General features: G+C 37.4%; 1 protein-coding gene across 1 annotated transcript in view; it reads right to left on the bottom strand.

Annotated features, from left to right (window-relative positions):
* The window catches only part of IRAG2 (inositol 1,4,5-triphosphate receptor associated 2), a 133,902-nt gene that overhangs the window by 95,913 nt on the left and 24,890 nt on the right, over nucleotides 1-13,099 (bottom strand). Inside the window, 2 exon segments of the mRNA XM_056800651.1 lie at nucleotides 1,718-1,796; nucleotides 6,798-6,920. Coding sequence (XP_056656629.1) covers nucleotides 1,718-1,796; nucleotides 6,798-6,920 — 202 coding nt within the window.

The following is a 13,099-nucleotide window of genomic DNA, read 5'->3' as shown; positions in this document are numbered from 1 at the left end:
TGGAAAAAATACACTTAAAATGAAATAGAGGATAAATAAAATATAAGGAGAGTAGTTATAATTTCTCTTACTTATCTTGGATATAGAACAAGAAATATTTATAGCACCTTGTAACATACAATTTGGCAGTGTTCTGTTATATGAGAGATAGCACTAGCATAGTGGATAGACAGCATGACTTAAAGCTAGGAAGACCTGGGTTCAAGTCCCACTTCTGCCATAAATAGTGACTCCCTCTTACCTCTAGTTTCAAATATAAAATTTTCTATTTAGATTTTAAAGACCCTCATAATCCACCCCTTTATAATGCTCCAGGCTTCTTATAACTTACACACTATATATACTCTGCCATCCACTGGCACTGGCCTCTTGACTGGTCCTCACACACGATGCTCTTTGTCTTAGCTCCATGTATTTTCATCAGCTGTCACCCATATCTGGAATTCTCTCTCTATCTCTTGGATTCCTTGGCTTCTTCAGATCCTTGCTAAAAACCCCCTTAAGAAGCCTTTCCTGATGCTCCTAAGTACTAGTACCTCTCTCCTCTAAGATTATCTCCAATTTATCATATGTATCTCCATCTGTCCGTCTCCCTATCTATCTCCATATCTATCATCTGTCTCTATCATCTATATATCAATATCTATCTCTAAAATCCATCTTTATCATCTAACTCTGTCTATCTAGTTTACATATAGTGATTTGTTTCATATTTTCTGCCTTTAAACTATGAGCTCCTGGAGAATCAGGATTCCTTTTTTGTCTTTCTTGTATCATTAGCATTTAGCACAGTTTCTGGCACATAGAAGATGCTTAATAAATATTTATTGACTTAACTTGGCATTATCTGTGTGATCCTGACAGAGGCAGCTAGATCATTCAATAGAAAGAGTACCAGGAGTCAGTAGTCAGGAAGACCTTGGACAAGTCACTTAACCTCAGTTTCCTCAATTATAAAATGGAAATAATAATAACACTTCTCTGCCAGGGATGTTGTTGGGACAAATAAGTTATTTGTAAAGTACAGTTCTTGGCCTAAAGTCTCAATTTCCTTGTCTCTTGCAAAATAAGGATAATAATAGCACCTATTTCCCAGGATGACCATTAAGATTGAATGAGATCAAGTGCTTAGCACAATGCCCAGCATTTAATAAGTACTTAACAAATTCTTTCTTTCTTTCTTCTCCATGTTTAAGGAAATTCTCTACGACTTTTGTAGAGAAGGTGCTGACCTGCATTAGAAGGGGGATAATAATAAGTGCTATATGTTAGTTTTCATTCTCACTGTTGTTGTTATTAAACTTTTTGTTTATTTTTATTTATTCTCTGTACAGTTTTTTCTGTATATGTGTGTGTGGGTGTGTATGTGTGTGTGTGTACATCTTCCTTGTTGGAATGCAAACTCCTTATGAATAGGGATGATTTCAATCACTGTATCTGTATTCCCAATGCCTAGCACAACAGCTGGCACTTAGTAGGCATAGTAAGTATAATGGTATATAGTAGGCACTTAAAAAAAAAAACTTCTTGATTGACTGCACAAATCCTGGGGTAGTAGATAAGGAAACAGCCTCAGTGTAATCAAATGACTTGGTCACTATCATAGTGAGCATCAGAGTAAGGCTTTACAAAGATGACAAAAATGCCTACCTTTGCAAACTGGTCAGATATGACAACCTGAAATATTTCAAACATCACCAAGAGTAAGCAAACTTACAAGTCATCTTTAAGCTCATCTCCACCAAAAGACTCAAAGCTCTCTGCTGTGGTATTCACCATATTTGAGGTCATCTGAACTAAAATGCATAAAAACAAAGTAAGCTAAAGACTTTTTTTTTTAACACAGAAAAAGGGGAAATTGTACACAAAGACAAACTTTGCACCTGATTTCTGGCCATGCCATGCTTTACAGATAGAATCTTCTGAAGAGCTCATTTCACTATTCCCCTTTCCCTACAAAACAAAACAAAAACAAAACCAGAAATTAAGAAACATTTCTGTAAATCAAAGTTTGGATCTTCACCATGTAGTAAATATTACATCCTCTGTTCTTATTGAATCAATAAGTGGCAATGATCATGGTCTTTAAAGGAATTTTCTAAAAGTCTTTAGCCAAATTTTATTAATTCAACTCATATTTATTAATTACTTAATACACAAATGATACTATGCTAGGAATGGAGAACAATGAAAAAGAATACAAGGCAGAGTCCTTACTCTGAGAATCTGTAGACTTGTTGGGGAGATCCAGCATAAATAAAAGAAGTGGGTTATAACATAAAGAATCATAGATTGGAAGGCAAGGAAGGCAAGAAAACCTGGATTTGAATCCTGATTCTGTCACTGACATCCTTTGTGATCTAAGGCAAATTATTTTCTTTCCTTTGGCCTTAGTTTACTTTTTTGTGAGAATACAATTGGAGAAAGTCTCCAGGTCCCTCCTAGATCTAACAAGAAGTTGAGCAACCTGGAGGAGAGTTGTGATAGATGAGTCAAAAACCACTGCCACTTTGACCACCATTTCCCTTTAGACCCTAACATCTCTTAGCTGAGAGCCTTGCCTCATGTTTACAGGAAAAAGAAAACAAACCTTAGACCATTTGCTATGAACTCCTCCCCTCTTCCTTATTTCCTATTACTCCAGTGCCTTCTGACAGACACTCTCTTCTCCTTCACACCTGTCTCACATGAAGTGACTTCCTCCTTACCAAGGCTAATCCCTCCCCTTGTTCAAGCCATTCCATTCCATCCCATCTCCAACATATTGCCTCATCTGTCATCCCCATTCTATCATTTTCAAATTCTGCCTACTGGCTCATTCCATACTCTCTATAAAAATGCCCATGTCTCCCCAGTCAAGTAAATTGACCCTTCTGTATGAAGTGGAAAAGTAGTAAGAGATTAGTGTATTATTCTCAACATACTTTTGGTTAGCAATAGTAATATTAGATCATTTTTCTGAAACTCCAAGATGAGGTTAAGTTTAAATCATTAGCTTAATTAGATACAGCTCTCCCTCTAACCTTCCCTCTCCCAATCTTTCTCATAAACCTTTAATTAATATTATTTTGCACAGGTGGAGGGTATTGCATTAGTTTCATATAAACTGGGGAATTCATTTGTGTATCTGTGGGCATTGCCTTTGGGTCTCTGACTCAAGCCTCAAAGCCCCTGTCCTTTGTGTGATAAGCAATAAAGCTGCATCTGTCTGTATCCTATTCTGGCCTCTCTGATTCTTTGAGTGATTAAAAGAGGTGTGTTTCATTATAACAAGACCCCCTCTACAAATTCCCACTTCAGATGCTTCCATCTCTGCTATCATCCTATGTCTTGTCTATGCTTTTTAGTTAAATTCCTTGAAAAACCTTTGATAGATACATCCACTTTCTTTTCCTCTCATCTTTTTTAACCCTTACAATCTGGATGCTGTCCTTAGTATTCTACTAAAATTGATTTCTCCAAAATTACTAATTATCTTTTAGTTACCAAATTCAATGGTCTAAAGCTCTTTCTTCATCCTCCTTGACCTCTCTGGGACTTTTAATGCTATTTATCTCTTGTTCTTCCTTAATACTTTCTTCTCTTTTGGTTGTCAGGACATTGCTCTCTCCTGGTTTCCCTCCTCGCTTTATTGAATTCTCCTTTTCTTTCTCCTTTGCTGGATATTCCTCCAGATCATGTTCTCTAAAAGTAGTTACCTCCCAGGGTTCTATCCTATGTTCTCTTCTCTCCTGTCTCTATACTACTTCACTTGGCTATCTCATCAGTTCCTGTGGATTTAATTACCATCTCTATGTTGATGATTCTCAAATCTATCTCTGCTGCCCCAGTCTCTCTCCTGACCAATTTCCCATCTCCAACTACCTTTCAGAGACCTCAAACTGAATGTCCAGTAGACATTTTAAGCTCTATATGTCTAAATAGAATGCTTTATCATTCTCCCACAACCTTTCCTAGTTTATAGCTTCTCTATTATTGTAGAGGACAATACTATCCTCCTAGTCCTTCACACTCAATACCTAGGAGTCATTCTGAATTCTTCATCATCTCTCACCCTCTATATACAAGCTGTCACCAAGATCTGCCAATTTTACCTTTGCAATGTTGCTCAAATATGCCCCCTTCTTTCCTCTGACACTTCCAATACTTTAGAACAAACCTGTATCATCTTATGCCTGGATGACTGCAATTAGACTTCTGAAAGATCTGCTTGTCTCAAATCCTGCTCTCCAATTCATTCTCCAGTTACTAATGCAATTTCCTAAAGTACAGGTCTGATCATTTCATGTCATACCTACTCAATAAACTACATTGGCCTCCTTTTTGCCTCCAAGGAAATAGAAAATCCTCTGTTAGTCTTCAAAGCCCTTTATAACTGAATTCCTTTGCAACCTCTCCAATTATTCACACCTTACTCCCTTAGTTCCAGTGACACTATTTCATGAATAAGAACATCAGGTCCAGTACTCTGGATTTGCTGGTAGGTGATGTGAATCTTCTAAAAGTTCCTGAGCAAGAGTATAAAGTGATATAGTTAACATTTTAGGAAGATATTTTCTGGCTGTTTTTAGGAGGTCAATTCTGCTTTTTTAGGTACTCTTTTCAGTGGGTCTTTGTGCCTCTTTTTCTAATTGACTAATTTTACTTTATAAGCTGTTGCTTACTTTTTGCAATACTTTAATTTCTTTTTTCCATTTTTCTTCAACCTGTCTTATTTGATTTTTGAATTCCTTTTTTGAGTTTTTCTAGCACCTGAGACCAATTTCCATTTTTCTTTGAAGTTTTGTATGTGGTTTGTTTGGATTTCACCATTCCCTACTGACTTTGTGCTTTGTTCTTTGTCTCTGTAGAAATTTTCTATGATTAGTTGTTTCTTTTGCTGTTTGCTCATTTTCCCAGCATTTTTTTTTTGCCTGTGGCCTGGGAGTTCTGAAAGCTACTGATTCTGTCTCCTCTTCTGATGACTTGATTTAGCACTGTGAGCTATTTTGCCCTGCTAGAAGATTCACCATGGCACAGGTTTGAAAGGGTCAAGAGCTACAGACCAGTGTCTCACTTAGGGCTGGTGCCAGGCTTGGGACTTCAAGAGGTAGATGTGGGGTGCTGCTCTGTTGTTGATGCAGGTAGGTTCCTGGGATCTTGAAGTTGGCCTTTGCCCAAAGTTCAGAACCTGGTGTAATAGGTGGGGGGAGGTCAGTCTGCAATCCTCTGGGCAGTTTGACTTCTGCTTCCCCCTTATCCCATGAAAATCAACTCTCTGCATTTCAAGTTGTTCTCCACAGCAGATAATATCCATCTTGTTGGTTTTTTACTCCTGTCATTTTGAAGCTCTCAAATTACTGAGTCAATAATAATTATTTTTTGTATTTTACTACATATTGCTATAGTGCTTTCAAAAAGAATTCTACTAATTTGCAATTCCACCAAACAAATAGGAGTGTAGCTATTTCTTCACAATTTCGCCAAACATCCTAATTTTAAATGATTTTTACTGATTTGAAAGGTAGGAGATGATACTTAAAAGTTGTTTTGATTTTGTGTATCTTGATTAGTAAAAAAATGAGCATTCTCCAGGTCATTATTAACAATTTGTGTTTTCTCTTTTGAAAAATCAGTCCACATGCTTTAACCATTTATCACTTGGAAGTAGGAGTTATTTGTAGTTTTAAAAAATAGTTTCCCATATATTTTTAGAAGCAATATTTTGCGGGGGGTCTTCATAATTAGATGCCAATCATTTGCCTTTTTATGTTGGTTACATATTTTTTGTATAGAAATTCTATATTTAAGTGTAATCAAGTATCTATTTCATCCCTCTTAATTAATTCTAATGGTGTAAAAAATAATGAGGCTGGCAGGGTTGATAATCTGGGAAAGAACTGAGGAGTTGAAGGATTAAAGGTCACATTGAGGGTGAAAGGAAGGCTTTAGTGAAGAAAGGCAGAAGGAGATATAGAAAGCCAAATGAATGAATTTCAGGATTTTTGAATAGGCAGGTGGTGCTTTTATGGTTCATGGCAAAATAAAAAATATAACTTTTTTTAAATAAAAGATTCTTTAAGTGTTTTGTAAATTACATTTTCTACTTTCTACTTATATTAACAAGAAAATGGCTGACAGTGATAAAAATGAAGGAAAATATGACCCAGGTACTACTTGGTATTGCATCCTTTTAGCTTTGCTCTGCCTATTATTACCCCCCCCCCCTTACCTTTAATGTTTTCTTCTCTTCTTGTTTGTACCTAGTATCTAGAAGCATTATCTGGAACTACAGCTAGCTTTATATAGAGTTTCAAGATATGGCAAAGTGCTTTATAAATATGTCATTTTCTATTCACAACAACCCAAGGAGATAGGCACTATTATTATTCCTATTTTACAGATGAATAAACTGAGACTAAATGAATTTCCCAGGGTCATATACCTCGTATATGTCTGAGGCTGGATTTGAATTCATGTCTTCCTGACTTCAGTTATAATATTCTGTTCTCTGCTTACAGTTAAAAAAGTAGTGGTGCCCTGATTTAGCTGGAGTAGAATCCCAAGAAAACCTGTTACTGTTAAGTGGTATCATAAAATTCATTTAATGCTCACAGTTCTGTTTTCTTACATATAGAGAATTGCCTAGTTAGTCTATCAAAAAGGATAGTTCCAAAGCCTAGCAACACTTTACAGTATTTTTTTAGCTTCTCATAAAATAAGGACAAATGTTAGCTATATCAGCTATCATTAGAATTAAAGCAGAAACTCATGAAAATACTTATCAGCAAGAGCCATGAATTACCATCTGTTTCTACAATCTGCTATCCATTCTTTCATTATGGCATAGTAAGACTCCAACTCTTCAAGGTCATTGTCTTCAGAGTCCCAGTTAGTTATAAGCCTCAAATAATCCATTATTTTAGGAACCGCTACTTTGCCTTATAAAAAGGAGAGAAAAAGTTTTAAAGCAAAAATTCCAATGTAAAATTCAGGAAACATTTATTAAGCATCTATGATTCTTTAGGCACTAGTGATATGAAGGTAAAAAATGATAGCTCTCCTCTTCAAGAAACTTGCAATCAAACAAGAGAATGAGATAAATTCAGATACATTTAAATGAAATAAATGCAAAAAGGAAATACAATTGACAAGCATAAAGTGATTTAAAAAGGTTTGATGTGTGGATTTTCAAAAAGAGGGAAGTGATTGGAATCTGCAAACGATAGGCAAGTGAGTTCAACTTCAGTTTCAAACAAAATACTAGAATATATTTGTTAGAGGATACAAAAAAGGAAACAGTGAAAAGCAAGACAATACAATTACATCAAGAAGAGACTAACTTAACTTCCCCCCTCTTTTTTTTAAACATGTGTAAGACTCTTTGGACTACACCACACAATTGGCAGAAAGATGAAGAAAATACAAGATCTCACTATGCTTGTGTCTCATTGAATATAAAAAGTACTTGATTTGCATGGCAAAAGGCCACTTTAATGATAATCTTTCAGCAAAGTGTCCCCTCCGCTCATATGCCAAATTCAAACAAAATTCCTAGGAAGCTATAACAACAAAATCTTATCTGTTGACCTTTTAATTATGATATTGTTCAAAATAATTCTACAATATTATATTAATAAAATTCTCTCATTCATATTAACATTCTATTTGTTTTCAAGACTGTAAAGGCTAGTGCAGGGGTGATGGCCTGGGACAGAACTGGAAGGTCTAAAGATTGAAGGTCACAGTATGAACCAAGGATATAGCTTGGTAAGGGAAGGTGGGGAAGATATACAAGGCCAATTGAATGTTGCCAAATATTCCAAATATTCTGGAAATTCTTGAACGTGGAGTTGATACAAATGTAGCATGAAACAGGGAAATCTATGCTTTGCAGAGGCATTTGCTATGGCCATGGAAAAGATCTGGGACCAAGTACAAAGAATGGCTTCCCTATTGATAGTGAGGAGCTCCAGATGCTTTTATTCATGAATACTATGATCCCACTGAAGTTCAATTCCTAATGCTTCATGTCTGCAGAATGTTATCCCTTCCGAGCTTGCTAAACAAAAGCCATAATCTGGGTTCTTTTTTCTGTTGTCGTTAGAAAAAAATGGTCACAGGGAGATGAAAAATGTATAAAGTATGATATGCCATAGGACATACAACTGATACAACTCATCCTTCAGTACACATATCTGCAAACAAAGAAAAGCACAATGAGGTGGGACCAGAATTAAATTAGAAGAAGAAAGTGGGGTTGGATTGCCACAGTGGGATATTATTTGAAAACACCAATATACTTCCAGTGACCTTGTATGTCTGTGAACCATGTAATACTACAGTGTCTAAAGAAATGAAGGTGATTTTTAAGAGAACAATAGAAAGTCCATGATGGATGTGAGCAGGATATGATATGTAAAAAACAAAAAAATTATGCAGGAGCAGTGTGAAACTCTTCATCAAAGAAATATAGGATAAAAAAAGGACAGATCATATGATGAGAGTAAGGCATAACAAACAGATAACTTATTATTTTTGGGTTTCTTTGCAATTTGGAGAGAATGTGAAAAAGGTTTCTGGCCCTTCCTTTGCCTCTCTCCCCTAACCTGGTAGCAAAATTATGAGAGGACATAGATAAAACTCATACTTAATGAGCAAATGGAAATAGACTAAAAAAAGTGGTTTTTTTTTTGTAGAGAATATCCAAATCATAGTTTATCTAGATTTCAGTTAAACATTTGACAAAATTTCTCAAAAAATACTGGTAGATAAATGAAGACATATGGATGGTAGATGATGGTATAGTTAGGTGGAGTTACAACTGATTGAATGACCAGGTACAAAGAGCAGTCATTTATAGGTTGATGACAATGTGGAAGTAGAATGCCCCAGGAATCTCTCCTGGCCCCCTTTGATTCAATATTTTTAATAGTGATTTGGATGAAGGCACTAATCCCATGTTTAGCAAATCTTCAGACAGCACAAAGTAAGGGGGAATAATTGAGATATTGGATTAAAGTTAGGAATCAAAAAATTCTCATTCAGTTGTAACTTTGGGCCAAATATAAGAATAAGTTGAAAGTTACTAAGGCGAAATATAAATTGCTAACCGTAGGTTAAAAAACTTGACTACACAAGTATAAACTACATTCCTTGCCATGTAGAGTAAGCTAGTTTTACTCTAAAAAAAGTTAGTGAAACCATCATCAAGACTTAATTGGTTCAGGAAATTACTGTAGCTTCTTAGTGTCTTACATTCAAATTCCAGTGCAGGAGGAAGTAGGAACTCTTCTTTTGGGATTGACACATGTAGTGTGCCAGTATGGCCAATGCAAAAGCAGGGAAATTAGGCTTAATTGAATCAATGCTGTATCCTTAGTGAATACAGTTTCCATGCTCTGGCTGAATAAATTCCTTTCTTGACAGTAGTCAGAGTCAGATGGACTATGAATATCTCCCTTTTGTCTGATCTTGAGCTTGAACCACTAGACCTACCTGTGTAAAGCTGGGCCCTATAGCATTCAGTGATATTTGAAGGAATCCATCACTGTGCCCTTTGGGGGTTGTGATTGAGGAATAATCCAGGAACTTTGAATGACAGAGACCAGAAGATGGTTTCCATCCACAGAGGGGGATGGGTGAGAAGGCTTAGAATCCTGAGGGAAGAGGAGATTCCAGGGGAGAGGCAGCTGATCTTTCTCTCTGAATTGAGATAGCAACAGAGAAAGTCATAACTGGAGACTGGATCCTGAGCAAAAGCTCTCATCCTTCCCTGAACCTGTTCATCATCCTCCCAGTCTCCAATAAATAGTGGCAGAAACCTGAAGAAAAGAAGAAGCAGTTCTAAAAAAGGAGATCCCTTAACAACTTCTTTATACCCTGGATTTGAACATTTCTCTGCTGTGACAAAAGCCCGAGTCCACCAATCTGAACCTCTCTGAGGTTCAGGCTAACAAGCCCAAGTCTCTCAACCTTTGGGGGAAAGATCTAGATTTAGATAAGGATCTCTCTCTCCCTCTTTCCTATGGACCCCAACCTGTTAGCCACCTTTTAGTTTTGCTCCTTGTCTTTAATACCTTAGAATAAAAAGTGTTATCTATCTTTCAACTGACTCCAGTGTGAGTGAAGTAAATAGTTACAGCAGCTGAAGGGGAGAGAGGATTGATTTCTCTCTCCTCTTCTTTTTTATAAAGGAAAGAAGTTCATCTTCATTCAGGAATAGTTGATAGAGGGGAGTAAAAGGCAGGTTTAGTGAGGAAACAACTGGAGAGGACTGAAGGGGGGAATAACTGATCTCACTCTCCTTCTACCTCCTGGGGCACATATCATCAACTCCTCCTATCCCTTGTCTTTACCTTGAGGGAGGGAAGACTCCATTCTCTCTCCCTTTTCCATACCACCAAAACACTCTCTATTACAGCATAAATTTAAATTGCTCTCCAGAATGGCTGAATTAGTTTATAATACCTCTATTTAGTGTCTCAAATTTCCCACATCTCCTCCAACTTTTGTAATTTTCCTTTTCTGTCATAAAAAGACAATCTGGTAGTTTATAGATGGTAGTATCTCAGACTTCTTTTAATTTGCAATTTTCTAATTAATAGTGATTTAGAGCATTTTTTTCAAATGACAAGATAGCTTTAATTACTTAGTCTGAGAACTGCATGTTTATATCCTTTGGCTATGTATCATTTGGAGCATGACTTGTATTTTTATACATTTGACTCATTTCTCTGCATATTTGAGAAATGAGGCCTTTATTAGAAAGATTTGTTATAAAATTTTTTTACTACACTGAATATTATCCTTCTTCCTGTTTCCCCCATTTATCCTACTAGCCCTCCTTTCATCCTGTCCACTCTCAAAAGTGTTTTGTTTTTGATAACCACCTCTCCCAATTTGCCTTCTCTTTTATCACTCTCCCTTGTCCCTTCCCCTCCTATTTTCTTGAAAAACAACCAAAAAATACATTCAGAAGGCATATTCTAAGAATTATTACCTGAACACTAAACTAAGATTAAAATTGATATCCAATAACTCCAAGTATTATATTTTATAAGATTTATTAATAATCACTTGAACTAGAAGAAATACAAGAACAAACGTAAAACCTGAGTAAAGACACGTCAGAAAAATTCTCCTGCCTGGGACTCATCCCACCTCCACAAACCTTCATCAGGGGAAAAGAATGCGAGAGGAAGGAGCTACACAAAAATATATCCTCCCAAGTTAGTGCATAACCTGAGAAGGATCATGGAATGCTGGTAGAGAGATTCTTGGTGTGCAAATCCTAATTACACAATGCCATGATAAAAAAGATCCTAGTCATCAGCTTTCAAGATGTTTTTAAAAGAAAAGTCCTCTACAATTCTAGAAGCAGAAAATAAAAAAAATAGAAATTTATAGACTCCATTGATCATCTCCTGAAATGCCTTTCTGGAATTGGAGATATGAACAAAGATTGCCAAATTCCTCCTCGCTGATTTGCTAGAGATGGTGGGAGTAGGATCAAAAGTGAGGTTAATGGTTAGTCAGTTTAAAAGAACTGACAGCATATAAGTTTGTGGCAATACGAATAGAAGGGAAGTAAGAGATACAAGGCACATTTAAAGGTTGACTAGAAAAAACTGGCAACTTGTTGGATGGTGTTGGTTGTGAAGAAAAGGGAATTATCAAAGATGTCTATAAGTTTGTAAGTCAAAAATGACTGGAAGCACGATAGGGCCACAATAGAAATAGCTATGCTGGAGAGGGAAAGCAGGTCTCTGGGTGAAGATGCACCCCAAAATTCAATTTGGGGAATGCTGAACTTCATATGCCAGTAGAAAATTCAGGTAGAGATATTTATTAGTAGGTTGAAAAAGTGGTACTAGGGCTTGGGTAGTAGGGCTAGATATAAAGATTTTGGGAGAATCAGCATAGGAGTGAAAAATGAAGCAGTGGGAGTAGATAAGATCAAGAAAGGATAAGAAACAAGAGAGAACAAAAGAGTGCTAAAGTCGGATCCCTTGGGATATCAACATCTAGGGGCTGAGCCAAAATAGCAGAATAAAGGGAGCATTCTAGCCAAAATCTCCCACCTAAACACCTTTACTATAATGCTACAAATCAAATTTTTAGTAGCATAACCAACAAAAGGTTGGAGTGAGACATTTTCCCTGCCTATAGCATTTTGAAGGTCATAAGAAGAGGTCTATGACATTGTGGGGAGGGGGTTGACTGGGCATCCAATACAGAAGCAGCACCACATGTGGGCCTTGGAAGCAATAGCAGCACTCAGAGCTTTCACTGCCCAGAGATTGTAAGGGAATTGGACAACTGGCCAGAAATAGATTCTAGGGAACCTCTATGTTAGCACTGGGCAGTGGGTACAGAATCAGGCAGCATTGGGCAATTCCACTGTCCTTTATTCAGTTATGGGTTACATTTCCAGAGTAGAGAGGAGTGCCAATGCTTGCAATCACTTGGGAACACAGTTCAAGAGAACAGTCTCTCTCTGGATCACATCAAATTGGAAACACCAAGAATTTACAGAGCCCCAAAATTTGCTGTGAAAAAAACAAACAAACAAAAAAAGCCTGAAGTTTAGATCAGTGACCCCTCTACCCCTAGTAGTTATGAGCAGAGCCCAACTTTCCCATAAAGGTCAAAGTTAAGAAATAGGCTGGAGACTTCTGGTTAAGATGGCGGCTTAGAGAAAGCTAAAGCTCAGATCTCCGGAAAACCCTTCCCGACCGATCTCAAACTATAAGCTCCTAAGGCGCCGAAATTCAAAACGATCAACAGCACAGACCCTGGGAAACCTCCTCCTGGACCTGGACCCGGTTCAAAAGGTACGGCTCCCCTCAAAAGCCAGAACCCGAGATCACTCGGACCTCAGGGGTAGGAGCGCAGAGTCCAAGGCTCCCGGAAGCCGCAGCCCGGCGGGGCTCAGAGAGCAGAACACTCAGGGCCTTCTACCCGAGTCGCAGTGAAAGTTACTGCCTGGGGCTTCCTCTGCAGAGAGCTGGTCGAAACAACAGCAACCCTCAGGCCGGGCAAGACAGCCTCACGGGCTGGATCCTGCTATCCAAGTCTCAGTGAAAGTCCTTGCCCTAGAGCTTGGGAAAGCTGCAGC

The sequence above is a fragment of the Monodelphis domestica genome, chromosome 5 (genome assembly GCF_027887165.1).
Source record: "Monodelphis domestica isolate mMonDom1 chromosome 5, mMonDom1.pri, whole genome shotgun sequence".
Classification (NCBI taxonomy): domain Eukaryota; kingdom Metazoa; phylum Chordata; class Mammalia; order Didelphimorphia; family Didelphidae; genus Monodelphis; species Monodelphis domestica.
This window is presented reverse-complemented; position numbering and strand designations above follow the sequence as displayed.